We start from the raw sequence: 14,521 nt of genomic DNA, 5'->3' as shown, positions 1-14,521 counted from the left end.
GCTCTTGGGGAGGGGAAGAGACGGGGTGTCTCTTACTAATTTGCTGGGGAATTGGGGTGGGGGGAGACCTGATTAACCCACCACCTACTGGAACCATGAAGGGAGGTCCTCCTAATCATCTCTTGTCAATTCTTAAGAGCGACTCCCTGGCCTGGCAGTTCTACTTGGATTCCCACAATTCCCCCACGGTGCTCCTCCCATTGCCGGGACACGTTTTGGTAGCTTCATCCAGGACCACCACTTCTGGAAGGGTCCATGGTTCAGCCCCTGCTTTGCATGCAGAAGGTCCCAGGTAGGGCAAGAAAGACTCCTGCCTGAAACCCTGGAGAGCCACTGCTGCTGCCAGCCAGTGTCGGCAGTACTGGGGTAGATGGACCCAGGGTCTGACCCACTAGAAGGCAGCTTTCGATGTTCCTGTGGTGGCTAGACCTGAATTGGGGGCCCTGAGAATGGGTGGAATCTGGCACGTTGAGCTGTGCCCCCCAGCCCCATTTGAGACTTATTTCAGCTTTCGAGATGCGTTGGACTGTAGCTCCCATGACCCCCAGTCACCAGGGGCAGTGCCGTACTGGCAGTGCTGATGGGAGTTGGAGTCCCACACATCCAGAAGGTGCTGGATGGGGGAAGGCTGCCTTACGTCCGCTTTTTCTGCAGATTCTTCCTTCGTTGGACTTCCAGGTAGGAGGGGGAGGGACGGGTCTTCACAGCAGTATGAATTACCCATCTCTTGCTGCCCCTCTTTTTTTCTTTTAAAACAGGAAAAGGTTGTATCTGATCGATGCTTGCTTACCTTTACAACTGTGCTGTTCTTTTCCTTCTTTGCACGTTGGGATAGAAGTGTGGCCTTGTGGGCTGTGATTGAAAGAGTGGCACCGGCTGTTCCTGCGTGCTGGTTCCCAACGGCATCAGATTGTGGCCACATCCCCGTCCCTGGCACTTAACGGTCTCTCCTCTTCCCCTGTGTTTGCAGGAGTCTCCTCAGGACAGCGCCATCAAGCGCGACATCAACCGAACCTTCCCTGCCCACGATTACTTCAAGGACACCGGGGGAGACGGACAGGATTCATTGTACAAAATCTGCAAGGTACTTGGCGTGTGGGTCCCTTCTGCAGCGCTCTTGCGAGCGACGTGTTTGCTCCACGTTTGAGGAAACGCACAAGGCCGGTGATTTTCTCTTCCCAGAACCCAGGTGAAGTGGGGCGGCCGTGCGCCCACTTAAATTCCCTTCAGAGCTGACTCCACTTTGCACCCATATGCAGTGGCTCATGAGCAGACATGTGGGGCAGGAGTCAGGGAGCCTTTTCCAAGCTCAAATGTACGATCTCCCCAGGTCGTTGGAAGGGCGGCACTCGCTGTAGTCTGTGGCTTGGCTCAGCTGCTTGAGCTTTTCATTCTGCAGGCCTCTCTGTACTGACTTCCCTGTGGTCTGGGTTTAGGATGGCAGCCAATTGGTATTGCCTGCGACCTGGAGGTTGGCCTTGGCCTCCCTCAAATTTTAGAAGTCCCTTTGTACAGCTTTAACGTTGCTGTGGGCAAACGGCAGAGATTTTGGCCAAAATTTTTGCTTCCTGCACCAACAGAGTGTGTGTGTGTGTGTGCGTATGTGCGTGCGTGCGTGCGCTTTTTACATTTGGTGCTGAGCAAAAGGATCTTCTAAAGCATCTTTGCGCCTCTCTAGGGCTTCCGTTCATTCCTTCAGTTCCTCATTTGCATTATAAGGCCGCCACCACCACAAGCACATTCAAGTCATTAAAATGCGGGAGGCAATTAGCAGGTACAAAAAAATGGCTGTGCTCTGTTTTTGATCCCCTTACCTTGTTTGACCAGTGGATCCGGCTTTTTGAATTCGGCATTTAGAAAGCCTCCTCGTCCTCCGGAGACTCTTTGGCAAGGGGAAACCGCTTGGCTTCCTGACCACCTCTGAAGCGCTTTGTCGAAATGCACCATTAAAAAACGCTGAGCTCCACATGCGCCGCGGCCCAGGGACTGGAGGAAGCATCTCTCTCTCTCTCTCTCTCTCTCCCCCGTTCCTTGTGTATAATTGATATTCAAATCAAAGGCGTAACGGCATGGCTTAAAAGCTTCCTTTGGTGTTCAGGTCCCTGCATAAAACAGCAGAGCGCTTGGAAGTGCTTGGGGCGCATCCGCGTCTGGCTCGTTTTGAGGGCCAGGTGAGCGCGATAGATCCGTGGATCCTTACGCTAGCCCCTTGCCTAACCTTATGGCTAAACGGGACAAAAGAACGGAGTCAGAATCCCAGCCCACGACGTGGCTTTCTGAGACTCTCTCTAAATTGTGCCAAGTCAAGATTCTATCCCCAGTGCTGGATATGACAAGCGTCCTGCCTGCAGACGGCTGGGAAGCGACAAGGCCTGTGGGCAGGGTCTCTGCAGATCCCCTGCCTGTCTGGAAGGTTGCTTGAAGCCCCTGTCAGGATACGTGCTGCAAAGTGGGCTATTTAAATGCAGGCGGATCATGTGCTTTGCAGAAGGTAACCTGAGCAGCCGAAGCAGAATTCTGAGTCTTGTGGTGACTTTCATCACACCCGTAGCAACGCTCACACTAGAGGTGAGTTTTGGAACAGGGCACCCAGCATCTTCCAGTGTCTCCCATTTCTTCCTGGGCCGCTGCATGAGAGAGACACAGAGGTTGTTTTGCTGCTTTAGCCACTGTGCTCCATAGAATCATAGAATAGCAGAGTTGGAAGGGGCCTACAAGGCCATCAAGTCCAACCCCCTGCTCAATGCAGGAATCCACCCTAAAGCATCCCTGGCAGAGGGTTGTCCAGCTGCCTCTTGAAGGCCTCTAGTGTGGGAGAGCCCACAACCTCCCTAGGTAACTGGTTCCATTGTCGTACTGCTCTAACAGTCAGGAAGTTTTTTCTGATGTCCAGCTGGAATCTGGCTTCCTTTAACTTGAGCCCGTTATTCCGTGTCCTGCACTCTGGGAGGATCGAGAAGAGATCCTGGCCCTCCTCTGTGGGACAACCTTTTAAGTATTTGAAGAGGGCTCTCATGTCTCCCCTCAGCCTTCTCTTCTCTAGGCTAAACATGCCCAGTTCTTTCAGTCTTGCTTCATAGGGCTTTGTTTCCAGACCATGATTTCCCTGGGAAGAATATCAGAAATTGTGGAGTAGGAGTGGCTAGAGTGGCGAAAAGTGCCAGTGGCTGTTCACGTTGGCTTGCTCTGGCCCAGGAAGAAGTGGCAGAGGCCGGGGACTGAAGATGCCTTCCCAGCATGAGCAGGGAGGGATGGTTTAACCCTGTGATCCCGATAAATCCCCCCCCTTTGCTACTGTTAAGCTAGGAAAAGGGGGTCCTTCTCTGTGAGCCCCTGCCAAAGAAGAGAGGTGGGTGGCTACCAGGAGGAAAAGGGCCTTTTCTGCTGTGGCCCCCCGGCTGTGGAATGAGCTCCCTAGAGAGAGTCGCCTGGCACCTCCATTGTACTCCTTTTGGTGCCATCTTACCATCCTCGTGTTTTAACTCTGCTGTTTTAAGTCTGTATATTAAATCTCTGCATTGCTGTTCGGTTCTATTCTGGTTGTGCTTTTGAATTGTGGCTTCATATTGTGGTTTTATGCTTTAAGCTGTACTTTATGGTTTTAATTTTTGTGAACTGCCCAGAGAGCTTCGGCTATTGGGTGGTATAGAAATGAAATAATAAACAAACAAATGAGAATTAAATCTGTGATTTGGCAGGGCTGGGTGTGGGAGTGGGAGCGGGGCAGAGGGGGAGCACAGTCCTGCCCACTCCCAGCCCTAACCATGCTCCCCGCCCCCGCCCCCCCCCCCCCCAGGCAACAGATTGAGGGTAAGAAGGCTGCCTTCCCCTGGCTCGCCCTGTTCTGTTTCACAAGGCACAGGGGCCTGTGCTGGGATGGGCAAGTGTCTTTAAACGGGTCCAGGCTGGCCTCTCAGGAATGGGTGGGAGGCCATTGCTTCGTTGACGTCCGCCCTTCTCTTCCCCAGGCCTATTCTGTCTACGATGAGGAGATCGGCTACTGCCAGGGGCAGTCCTTCCTGGCGGCTGTGCTGCTTCTGCATGTGAGTTTCCCTTGTGCCTCTGGAAGCGGGAGGGGACCTGCGGTGGGGGGCTGGGAGGGGGGCTGGCCTGCAGATCCCTTGCTGTGGCACTCTTGTTGCCTCCAGGTCCGCTGGGTTCCTGGGAACAAGTGTGTCCAGGCTATTGCTGTGTGTGTGTATTGCACCCTGGATGCAGGGAGGCCAGATTGCGGGACGCGGGGGCACGTGGGTCAGTATTGGACACATCTGTAGGTCGACTTGGGGGGACTTGGATGCCTCTCAGCACCGTGTATGGTTCCCCGAAAGCCTGGTATTATGGCATCCTTCACCCCCGCTTTTTTTAAAAAAAATCATTTATTTGTTTTAGGGCACAATCCTAGGAATGTTTAGACAGTCAAAAGTCTTACAACTCCCAGCATAGCCGGCTGGGGGAAGCTGGGAATTGTAGGACTTTTTTCGGTCTAAACATGCCTAGGGTTGCGTCCCTACTTAATTATCCTTGTTGTCGTTTCCTGAAACGTGCTTCTACGATGGCTTAGAAAGACACAAACCAAAGCCGACGGCACATCTCTCAGTTTTTACATAGTTGAGACCAGGAAAGTTATTTGTCATCAATTATTTTTAATTTATAATGTATCAGGTTACTAGTCTTCATACCTCAGATGCGATCCGAAAGAGGGTTTTAAAGAAAAGTGGTGGCAAATGCAGCAATAACTTAATTCTCCACCTCCCTGATGCTTTAACACCCTGTCTTGGAAGGCTTTGAAGTACCTTTTCCACGTCTTCCAAAATTTATTCTCATCCCGTGTTAACATATGCAAAACCACATCCGGAACATCAAACGGTGTGACGGGTTTTTAAATTACTGAAATTACTATCAGTTCAAAAGAACCAGGACGAAGTACTGAGTGTAGCCCAAATGCTTTCACGCGGAAGCAACTCCTCCGTAGGTGAATATTATCTCCTTTAGGGGAGTTACAGAACTGGCATTTCCTATGACAACTCAGCTACTGAGTTATGATGGCTGGGCAGTCAAAACAGGGCTGCTGAGAAACGGGAGGTGTCGGCACGCAGTGCTGGGATGTATAGGAATTTTGTTTCTGTTCCCAAATCATGAGAACGTGGCCCTTTCACAAGCCTGCACATGAGCAGGAACTGGGGTGTGGGTTTTTTTTTTTTTTGGAAGAAATGTTTGCAGATTCCCAAATTTGCGCTCAACTTTGAAAAATGCATATTTTTAAAAATGAAATGCACCTTTTACTAAGCAAACCAAACACATTTTCACACTTTAATTCATGCGGGAGAAGTGCACACTTTGGAAAAATATACACAGAAATGCACATTTCTTCCTTTTGAACGAGCGGAAAATCAGGCTGAAAACAAGAGTGAGCCAAATCAAGCTTTAGAGTGATTTTGGGAGAATTTAGGCACGCTGCAAAATCTCCCGCCCCTAGCTCAGCGGAGCCCCAGGTGTGCAGAAACAATAATAATAATAATAATTAATAATCTTTAAGAGAAAAAGGGGGCAACATAACCTCAAAGCAGCTCAGTGAGCACGGAACTTGGCCACAGAATGCTGGCTGAGTTGGGGTGGAGGGACAGAATGGAGTATCCTACAAGAGGGTATGGCCGGTTGGATGGCTGGAACCCTAAGCAAGAGCGTGCTATGCTACAACAGTTTGTTGCAGCTCTCATGCAGTCGAGACTATGCATTTGCCCAGAAGTTCAATATCATTCTCTTTCCCACAGCGCCTGCTCAGTTCAAAGTCCCCATGCAGATGCTCTGAGCCATATTTGGGCTCTCACCCATTAGTTGCTAATGTCTAGTATCTTCAAACATGCCCCCCACTCCACCTGCAGTGGCCTCTGGCTAAACCTAGGGTGACCATATGGAAAGGAGGACAGGGCTCCTGTAACTTTAACACTTGTATAGAAAAGAGAATTCAGCAGGTGTCATTTGTATGCATGCAGCACCTGGTGAAATTCCCTCTTCATCACTTTTGTATCTCATCACGCTGTCATGATGAAGAGGGAATTTCACCAGGTGCTGCATGCACACAAATGACACCTGCTGAATTTCCCTTTTCTACACAGCTGTAAAAGGTACAGGAGCTCTGTCCTCCCTTCCATAGGGTCACCCTAACTAAATCAGCTTTATACAACAGCTCAGCTGCAAGCTGCAGTCTGTCCTGGGTGCATTGAAATTGGGAGAAAAACCTGCAGCTTCAGAAGCCAAAGGTGCCCCATTCCCATGACTTGAGAAGCAAGAATGAATGTGTCTCTTTTCTCCCTTCTTAATATGCATGGTAGGAGTCTGGAGTGAAGGCCTGCCTCGTCCAGCACAGGGCAGGGCTTCCTCCAGTGGATTCACTGCATCAGAAATGAGTTGTCAGGATTGCCCCCAGGGCTGTTGGGTGCAAGTTTTAGCTTGGAGGAAGCCAGCCCAAAATCTCATCTCAAGAGCCAGCTCTGTGGCCGTCACTTCCCCTGGCAGGCAGCCTTGCACTGTCTAGTCCAGTCCAAGCTTTGCTTATGCAAAGATGCCCAGTGTTTTGTACAGTGTTTCCCTCTGACACTTGGATTTCTCTTTCTGCCATTTCCAGAAGTTATTTTTAAACCGGTTTCGTGAAGTTGTTGGTGTTCTTTTCCTTTCCCCAAGAAGCTGTCTCTGCTGTCAGTTGCCGAATGACACTGCACAGAGCTTCCGGCTCGTTTGTCACTTCTTTTCTTACCTCCCCGCCCTCCCCCAGCCAAAAAAGAAGTTTTTCCCAACCCTTCAGCTCTTTTGAATGATGGCTGTACCACCCTCTGGATAGAACTAAATATAAAGAGACCCAGCGCTTCTCTGAAAAAACAGACTTCCTGCCAGGTTGACAGAAAAGCGGTTTTTCCCCCACGACAAAAGAAGGATGCAGAAAGATATTCCAAACACAAATGAAAAAGGCGGGTGGTTATTGAACAGCCATTCTCAATGCTCGCGGGGACGGCTCGAAGGCTCAGAGAATAATGCCGTTTGCAGTACTCTGCCTCACCACAGGCAAAGCCAGGCAACGTGTAGGAAGTCTAGATGAAATTCTGCCTCAATTGGGCCTTGGAACTGCTTCTGAAGTTGCTCTGGAAAGAAGCCGGTGGGTTCTGAAAAGCCAAATCCCAGCCTGGGTGTCTGAAGCTTGAACCACAATGCCTCTATATCATAGAAGAGTAGAGTTGGAAGGGGCCTATAAGGCCATTGGGTCCAACCCCCTGCTCAATGCAGGAATCCACCCTAAAGCATCCCTGACAGAGGGTTGTCCAGCTGCCTTTTGAAGGCCTCTAGTGTGGGAGAGCCCACAACCTCCCTAGGTCATTGGTTCCATTGTCGTACTGCTCTAACAGGAAGTTTTTCCTGATGTCCAGCTGGAATCTGGCTTCCTTTAACTTGAGCCCGTTATTCCGTGTCCTGCCCTCTGGGAGGATCGAGAAGAGATCCTGGCCCTCCTCTGTGTCACAACCTTTTAAGTATTTGAAGAGTGCTCTCATGTCTCCCCTCCGTCTTCTCTTCCCCAGGCTAAACATCTCCTAAAATGGGAGGGATGCTGGGCTCTGAACGCTCCCTTCTGCGGCATATTCAAGGGAGAGTTTTCCTGGGCTTTTGAACAGAGGTCTTGACTCCCCAGGAAGTGCACCCTGTAATCATTAATGAGGAGTGGTACCTCAGTACACTGCTAAAGCACACACCACGAGCTGCCTCTCTGGAACAGAACAACCAAGGGTCTGATGGCACCTTGAAGGCCCGACGCATTTATTTTGGCGTCCACATCATCAGGTTCATGCGGGAATGAACCAGAAGCAAGCTCTGGTCCACAAAAGCTTGTCATAATAAATGCATTAGTCTTTCCAGGCAGGGTGAGCACCCTGATGCCTGGGGCTGATGGGAATTCTCAGCCAGAACACCTGAGCGTACCAGGTTGCCTCCTCCTTCATTCTGCTAGCCACATTCTGGGCTGGCCTAGAATGTGAACATGCCTTACTGTAGGAAAAGGGAGCAGAGGCTTCGGTCTAGGACAGGCGTAGGCAGGCCCTCCAGATTCTCAGCCTACAACTCCCACAATGCTTCCCCATAGGCTATGCTGTCTAGGGATCGTAGGAGATGTAGGGCCAATCATCTGGAGTGCCGCAAGATGCCCACCCCTGGTCTGCGGAAGGTCACCCAAGGACAGAGGGCTTTGGTCACTACCCACTGGACAAGAAAAATAGCAGACTCTTTCAGGTTGGTGTGGGAATATCCCACCCTCCAGGTGTTTTGGACTACAGCTCCTATAAGCCCCGGACAGCAGGGATTATGGGAGCTGTAGTACAAAACACCTGGAGAGCATCAGGTTGCTTACCCTGGAATATCCCATTGGCAGTTCCCCACTTTCTGCTTGGAACTGGTGTTCAGAATGCCCATCCTCGGCCAGTGATGATTGGTGTTCAGTGATGGCAGGAAGAACGAACTGCCCTCGCTTGCCCTTTTCTGCCAGGCTGCTTGCGGATGTTCTGGGAGCAAGACTTCGTTGGTTGGGCATTGTGGCAGGAATGACCAAAGGAAGAAGTTACAGATGAATGTTTAAACGTTCTATTTTAATATATAAACCACATATATGACAGCAGGTTTTGTGTTCTTTTTCTTCTTTTCTCCCCCCCCCCTTTTTTTTTTTTGACAGATGCCTGAAGAACAGGCGTTCAGTGTTCTGGTCAAAATCATGTTTGACTATGGACTCAGGGAGCTTTTCAAACAAAACTTTGAAGATTTACACTGCAAGTTTTACCAGTTGGAGCGCCTCATGCAGGTAACGTGAATCGGACAGCCTCGCAGAAGGTTGGGCCTTCTCAAGACAGGCTCGACGGTGTTGGGGTGGGTTGACCAGGGCACTGGGAAGCCCTGCGAGAGGTGTCGCTGCGTGACTGTCGGGTCTGGAACTGCGTGGCGTCTGCGCACCAGCCATCCCGAACACGGTGCCCATGGGCACCAGTGTCCCCACAGACACCTCTGCAGGTGACACCTCCCAGGCTCCCTGCCTCTCCGGCTTTTTATTGTGTCTCTTAGGATGTTTTTTAAATTACTAATTTTTAACTGGGAGGCTTGGGTGCTGCTGTTCAAAGTGCCTGCCCTCTAACGCCATCTTTATTTGTGATCAGAAGAAATCCTTTGTGTTCTGTTTCTCAGGCCTTATACTTAGTTCTTGGACAAGTTACTTTTCTTTCAGCCTCACCATTTAACTTCTGGGAAACGAGTGTTTTGTGGCAGGCCGCGCCCACCATGGCAACCGTTTTATGAATCCCTGGAAGTTTTTAAGAAGGGGCTGGAGAGCCACCCCTCATGGATGGTTTAATTGGTTTTCTGCACATTGCAAAGGGTTGGGCTAAATGATCTTTGTGGTCCCTTCCCAGTCCACAATTCTAGGATTAAGTGAACCCTAACTGGCAGCCATTTTGGGAGAGCACCCATGACACACTCTGAAAACTTAAGCTAAATGTTTTAAAGCAGCCTTCCCCAGACCTGGCGGCCTCCAGATGCATTGGACTACAACTCCCAGAATCCCCCAGCCAGCATGGGTCCATCACATCTGGGGGACACCCGGTTGGGGGAATTCCCTCTCGATCAGCCTCTTGCAGACAAGAGAAATTCTAAAGCATTGTGTTAAATTCTGGCCGTTCCGGACAAGCGCTTGACGGTTCTTCCTTTCCTTCAAGGAGTACATTCCTGATCTCTACAACCACTTCCTGGATATCAGCCTTGAAGCCCACATGTACGCATCCCAGTGGTTCCTCACGCTTTTCACGGCGAAATTCCCCCTTTACATGGTCTTCCACATCATTGACCTGCTGCTGTGTGAGGTACGTGGTGCCGTCACGGTTTGGCCGCACGGAGTCCAGCCTTTGACAAAACCCGGTCACTCTGGCCCTCACTCCGGTATACTCTCAACTTAAAAACCGGACACACGAGAAAGTCTCTCTGGCCTTTAGACAAAAGAATTACAAGCAGTTTCCTGAAAACAGATTCACTTCCATGACTTAATTTTTTCAGCATTTTGCAGACATGGCGGCATGGCTTCCGGACATTTTTCCACCCTCACCACCCCCGTGTGAGATGTTAATCTCTCGCTTCTTGGAATCCACTTATTGTGTGCCTCAGCTGTGATCAGGACATTAAGTTGCTGGCGAAGGAGGTCAGCTTTGCCCACCCCCCCCCCTTCAGACTTTCAATGGCTCTGCAGGAGCAATCGGTGTTGGGAGGAAGGAAATGAGTCAGACGTCCCGGAACGTCTTGGGCGTTTGAGCCAGGGGCAGCAAGTGGGGCCAACACAAATTTGGGTGCCGTTTCCGAATGCTAGAGCGTAACAATGAAGAGTTCTGATGGCGGCCTCACTATTGGCAGGGTAGCCATTAAGAAAGGGCCCTCAGATGCTGAGCTGGGTTTCCCCTACGCGAGCCATGACCTGTTGCTTGGGGAATGCCAGGCGCCCTGGGACTGCTCTCCTTGGGCCAAGAGGAAGACCAGTCGTCATTTGGTGCAACAGAGGGAGACCGTTTTGTAGACACGGCGGCATGGCTTCCGGCCATAGGCAGAAGATAGATCTCCAAATGTTTTGTACTTCAGCTCACAGAAACCTGTGCTAGCATGGCCAATGGTCAGGAGATCTTTCTTTCTGCCCACCCATCATGATTCCAAGCCCTCCCACTTGAGACAATAAAGAGGTCTGCCGTGCAATCCACAAAGCTTTTCCCCCCAGAAATTAGACGTCTCTTCACACCTGAGGAGAGTGCGAAATCTAGGAGCTATGCTCTAAGCTTAATTGGCCTAACCAAGCCAGGCAGCCGCCTATCAAATTAAAGGACAGTTTCCCCACAGTGTTCAACAGACTCTTACTGAATACCTCTCTCAAAGTGGGTCTTGAAGGTGAAGCCTCTGCTGAGTGGCCAACCTTGCGGACTGCCTCCCACCTCCTCTCAACTCCGCTCACTTGACCCTGCGGCGGAGTCTGGGGTGTGGGGAGGTCTGTCAGCTCTGAGGTTCCCTCCTCCTCTGACACAGAGGTCCCAGGAGGGATGGGGAGGGTGATCTCTGAGCCTGGGCATCCTTCCTGATAAGTTCCTGGGAAGATTCCTCCTGGACTCCTGGAGAGTCTTGGAGAATTTCCTCCTCCACTTCCTGGTGTACATCTGCTGCTGCTTCAGTCTCCAAGTCCGATTGAGGCTGCGAAACCCAGCCCCTCACACTACAGGGAATGGGCCTGATCCTGACACCACCCCTGGTATGCCCCATTCTCTAAGTTAATGATCAGTGCTAGGGCATTTTAACTTTGTATGCCGCCCAAGGTACCCCTTGGTCCACCCAGCCCAGTATTGTCGACGCTGAGTATCCTACTTGGATATCACAGGGAATGAGTCTGAGATCTTTCGCATGCAAAGCATGCGAAAGATCCCAGACTCATTCCCTGTGATATCCAAGTAGGACACTCAGCATTGACAATACTGGGCTGGGTGGACCAAGGGGCCAGCTCCGTATAAGGCAGCTTTATTTTAAATTTATTCAATTTATATCCCCGCCTATATACAAAATACCCTAGGCGGCATACAAAGTTAAAAGGATTTTCAACAAGATAAAACGATCAATGAAACAATATGTCACAAATATATATAGGGTCAGCAACAATATTTTAAAGAGGGGAGGCCTGCCGGAATAATTTATTCCTTTATTCAAAACCATGAGGACTGGAACCTTACTTTATTCTTAGGTAAAGGGCCGAAGCTCAGTGGCCCACCTTTAATCTCTAGCATAACCAGTTAAAATGGAGGCTCTGGTGATGGGAGTTTTTACTACCCCACCTCCCAAAACCTTACTACAAACACTGGACTAAACTTGCCTGAATCACGTTTGCGAGAGAGAAATGAACAAAGCACATCTTAGCCAGGCAGTAGCACCCTGGGAGGCAGTTTTAATAATTTGTTTACTCACTTGCTAATTAGCAACCTTCATTAATTCTCAGCGGACTCTCTCCTTGCTAGCGTGAAGTGGCACACTTCTGCTGTGCCCCTTTCATGGAAAGATCACTCTGTTCTGTCCTTTTCCCAGCTGGGGCTGGAATCCCCTGGGAGCTGGTGCAGAAGGGACCCAGGTTGCTAGCCGCCGCCGCCACTACCACCGAAAAGAGCAGCGGACGGCGTCCCTCTGGCTTGCCTTTGACTTTTAAGACTGCTGGAGACGCTACGCAAACCATTTCAAGTTTTGGGTTTGCAACAATGAGGGATAGAAACCCAGTCTTAAAACAAGAAAGAAAGAAAAAAGATGAAGTGGAGATGGATGCTGTGTTCCATATCATGCGACGTAAATGCAGTTATGTGGATGCCTGGACCACCAGTGCTGGGTCCAGGTCTTTGATCAGGGGTCTGGAAACAAAGCCCTATGAGGAGAGACTGAAACAGCTGGGCATGTTTAGCCTGGAGAAGAGAAGATTGAGGGGAGACATGAGAGCACTCTTCAAGGACTTAAAAGGTTGTCACACAGAGGAGGGCCAGGATCTCTTCTCGATCCTCCCAGAGTGCAGGACACGGAATAACGGGCTCAAGTTAAAGGAAGCCAGATTCCAGCTGGACATCAGGAAAAACTTCCTGACTGTTAGAGCAGTATGACAATGGAATCAGTTACCTAGGGAGGTTGCGGGCTCTCCCACACTGGAGGCCTTCAAGAGGCAGCTGGACAAGCATCTGTCAGGGATGCTTTAGGGTGGATTCCTGCATTGAGCAGGGGGTTGGACTCGATGGCCTTGTAGGCCCCTTCCAGCTCTGCCGTTCTATGATTCTGTGATTTGCGGGCCCTTGAGCAAGACATCTCCAGTGAGGCCCCTCCCTCAGGGAGTCTCTGCCTTCTCACCAGCGTCTCTCGCTCCTCCTCCTTGCTCCCACTTGCTTGCTTGGCAGGCGGGGAGACAGGAGGCGCTGGCGTCTGCTGCACCTCCTTCTCACCACCCACCGTTGTCTGGTCCAGAGCGAGAGGCAGGGGAACGAGCAAGTTGCCATGGTGAAGAGGAGGACCAACCCCTGGGGTCTCTTCTCAGTGTACCACTGCTGGTGCCCGGGCCCTCGGCAGGTGCCTTCACGCTGGCCCTGACCAATACCATTACCAGATTGCTGGAGAGCCTGTGCTCTGGGGAGCCTTTTGAACGCAGAACTTCCATTCTGGGTCTGTGCAGCTTACATAGCCCCTCCCCACGCCCCACTCACACCCACCCACCCAGGTAGATGAATTAGCTTTAATAGTTTCAGTTTATTTATTTTGCTCATGGTCCAGTACAGCAGAAAATATCAATAACAGCAACAAAAACAGCCATGGAAGTGAAAGAACTAGAGCACAGGAAAAGGTCACGGTCACTCCATTAGTCCCATCAGTCACCAGCATCACATCAAAAAACTATACAGAAAACCTTCAGAAACTGGGCCTACCAGCATCCAGAAAGCAGCCATCCTTAAAACATGTTCACTAGTCAGGAAATTCCTGAATCTGTAAAAGACAGCATGCCTTGGCACAGCCCGTCATGGCCATCTAGAAAAACCATGAGAAAAGAGAAGATAATAACAACAGCCATCATAAAATACATACATAAAATACATGAAGTCATTGTATTAAACACAATAGTCCCAACCTGGATCTAAAACCCTTCAACATCAATTTCTGTCGGCTTATGGCGGCCTCAGAAAAACTTGGCCACTTTTAGAGGAACCTGAGGATTCTGATCCGACCAGAGACGTTTTAGGTAGTGTTCATCTGGTCTACCGGGGGTTCGTTGTAAGATGGGGATTATGGATGTTTGGCGCAAATCCCGGTAAAAGGAGCAATACAAGAAGACGTGGCCTCATAGCCCCACGTCACCCATCTCGCAGGGGCAGTAGCTGTTCTCAGTAGGGTATATTTCCAAACCTTCCATCCAATAGGGCTGAAGGCAGAACACTGAACTGGGCCAGAGAGAAAAGCTTCCCTGAATTTAGGACTATTCAAGCCCGCCAGATATTTTGCATATTCAAATGTCATCCCATTGCCTCCAAATTCAATGTACGTTTAGGCCAGACTCAAATTGATTTTGCAATTCCATATCCCAAATACGTCGTTGACTTGTTATTTTAGCTTTTCCGTAACCAAGAGCAACCAGGGCATTTGGCGAGAAGCCCAGATTTCGCAATTTCTCATATAGTGGGTTTTCCCCCCCCCCCCCCCCATTTGGTCTGGCATGTATCAATCAGTGTCAACGGAGCCAAACCCCACTGGGGAGAAAATCCGCTTCAGCCAGTAATGAACCCTAAGGATCTATGCACGGGCCTCAGCAGAGACTGAATGAACAATCACATTGGGAACACAACTTGGGACTCCCAGCGCTGCGGGCAAAAGCTTCGTCTGAATGACTTCAAAGCGGGCAAAGCTTTTATATGCACACACACAACTGGGATCCATATAACACCTGGCAGCGGAATAGCTGAGGGGA

General features: G+C 50.2%; 1 protein-coding gene across 2 annotated transcripts in view; it reads left to right on the top strand.

The window, feature by feature from the left end:
* RABGAP1 (RAB GTPase activating protein 1) overlaps positions 1-14,521 on the top strand; it is a 94,431-nt gene that overhangs the window by 65,753 nt on the left and 14,157 nt on the right. For both annotated transcript variants that reach the window (XM_063144894.1, XM_063144895.1), the window contains exons 14-17: positions 971-1,084; positions 3,969-4,043; positions 8,708-8,833; positions 9,738-9,881. In XM_063144894.1, coding sequence (XP_063000964.1) covers positions 971-1,084; positions 3,969-4,043; positions 8,708-8,833; positions 9,738-9,881 — 459 coding nt within the window. The remainder of the gene's footprint in view (positions 1-970; positions 1,085-3,968; positions 4,044-8,707; positions 8,834-9,737; positions 9,882-14,521) is intronic.

The sequence above is a fragment of the Elgaria multicarinata genome, chromosome 19 (assembly GCF_023053635.1).
Source record: "Elgaria multicarinata webbii isolate HBS135686 ecotype San Diego chromosome 19, rElgMul1.1.pri, whole genome shotgun sequence".
NCBI classification, from domain to species: domain Eukaryota; kingdom Metazoa; phylum Chordata; class Lepidosauria; order Squamata; family Anguidae; genus Elgaria; species Elgaria multicarinata.
This window is presented reverse-complemented; position numbering and strand designations above follow the sequence as displayed.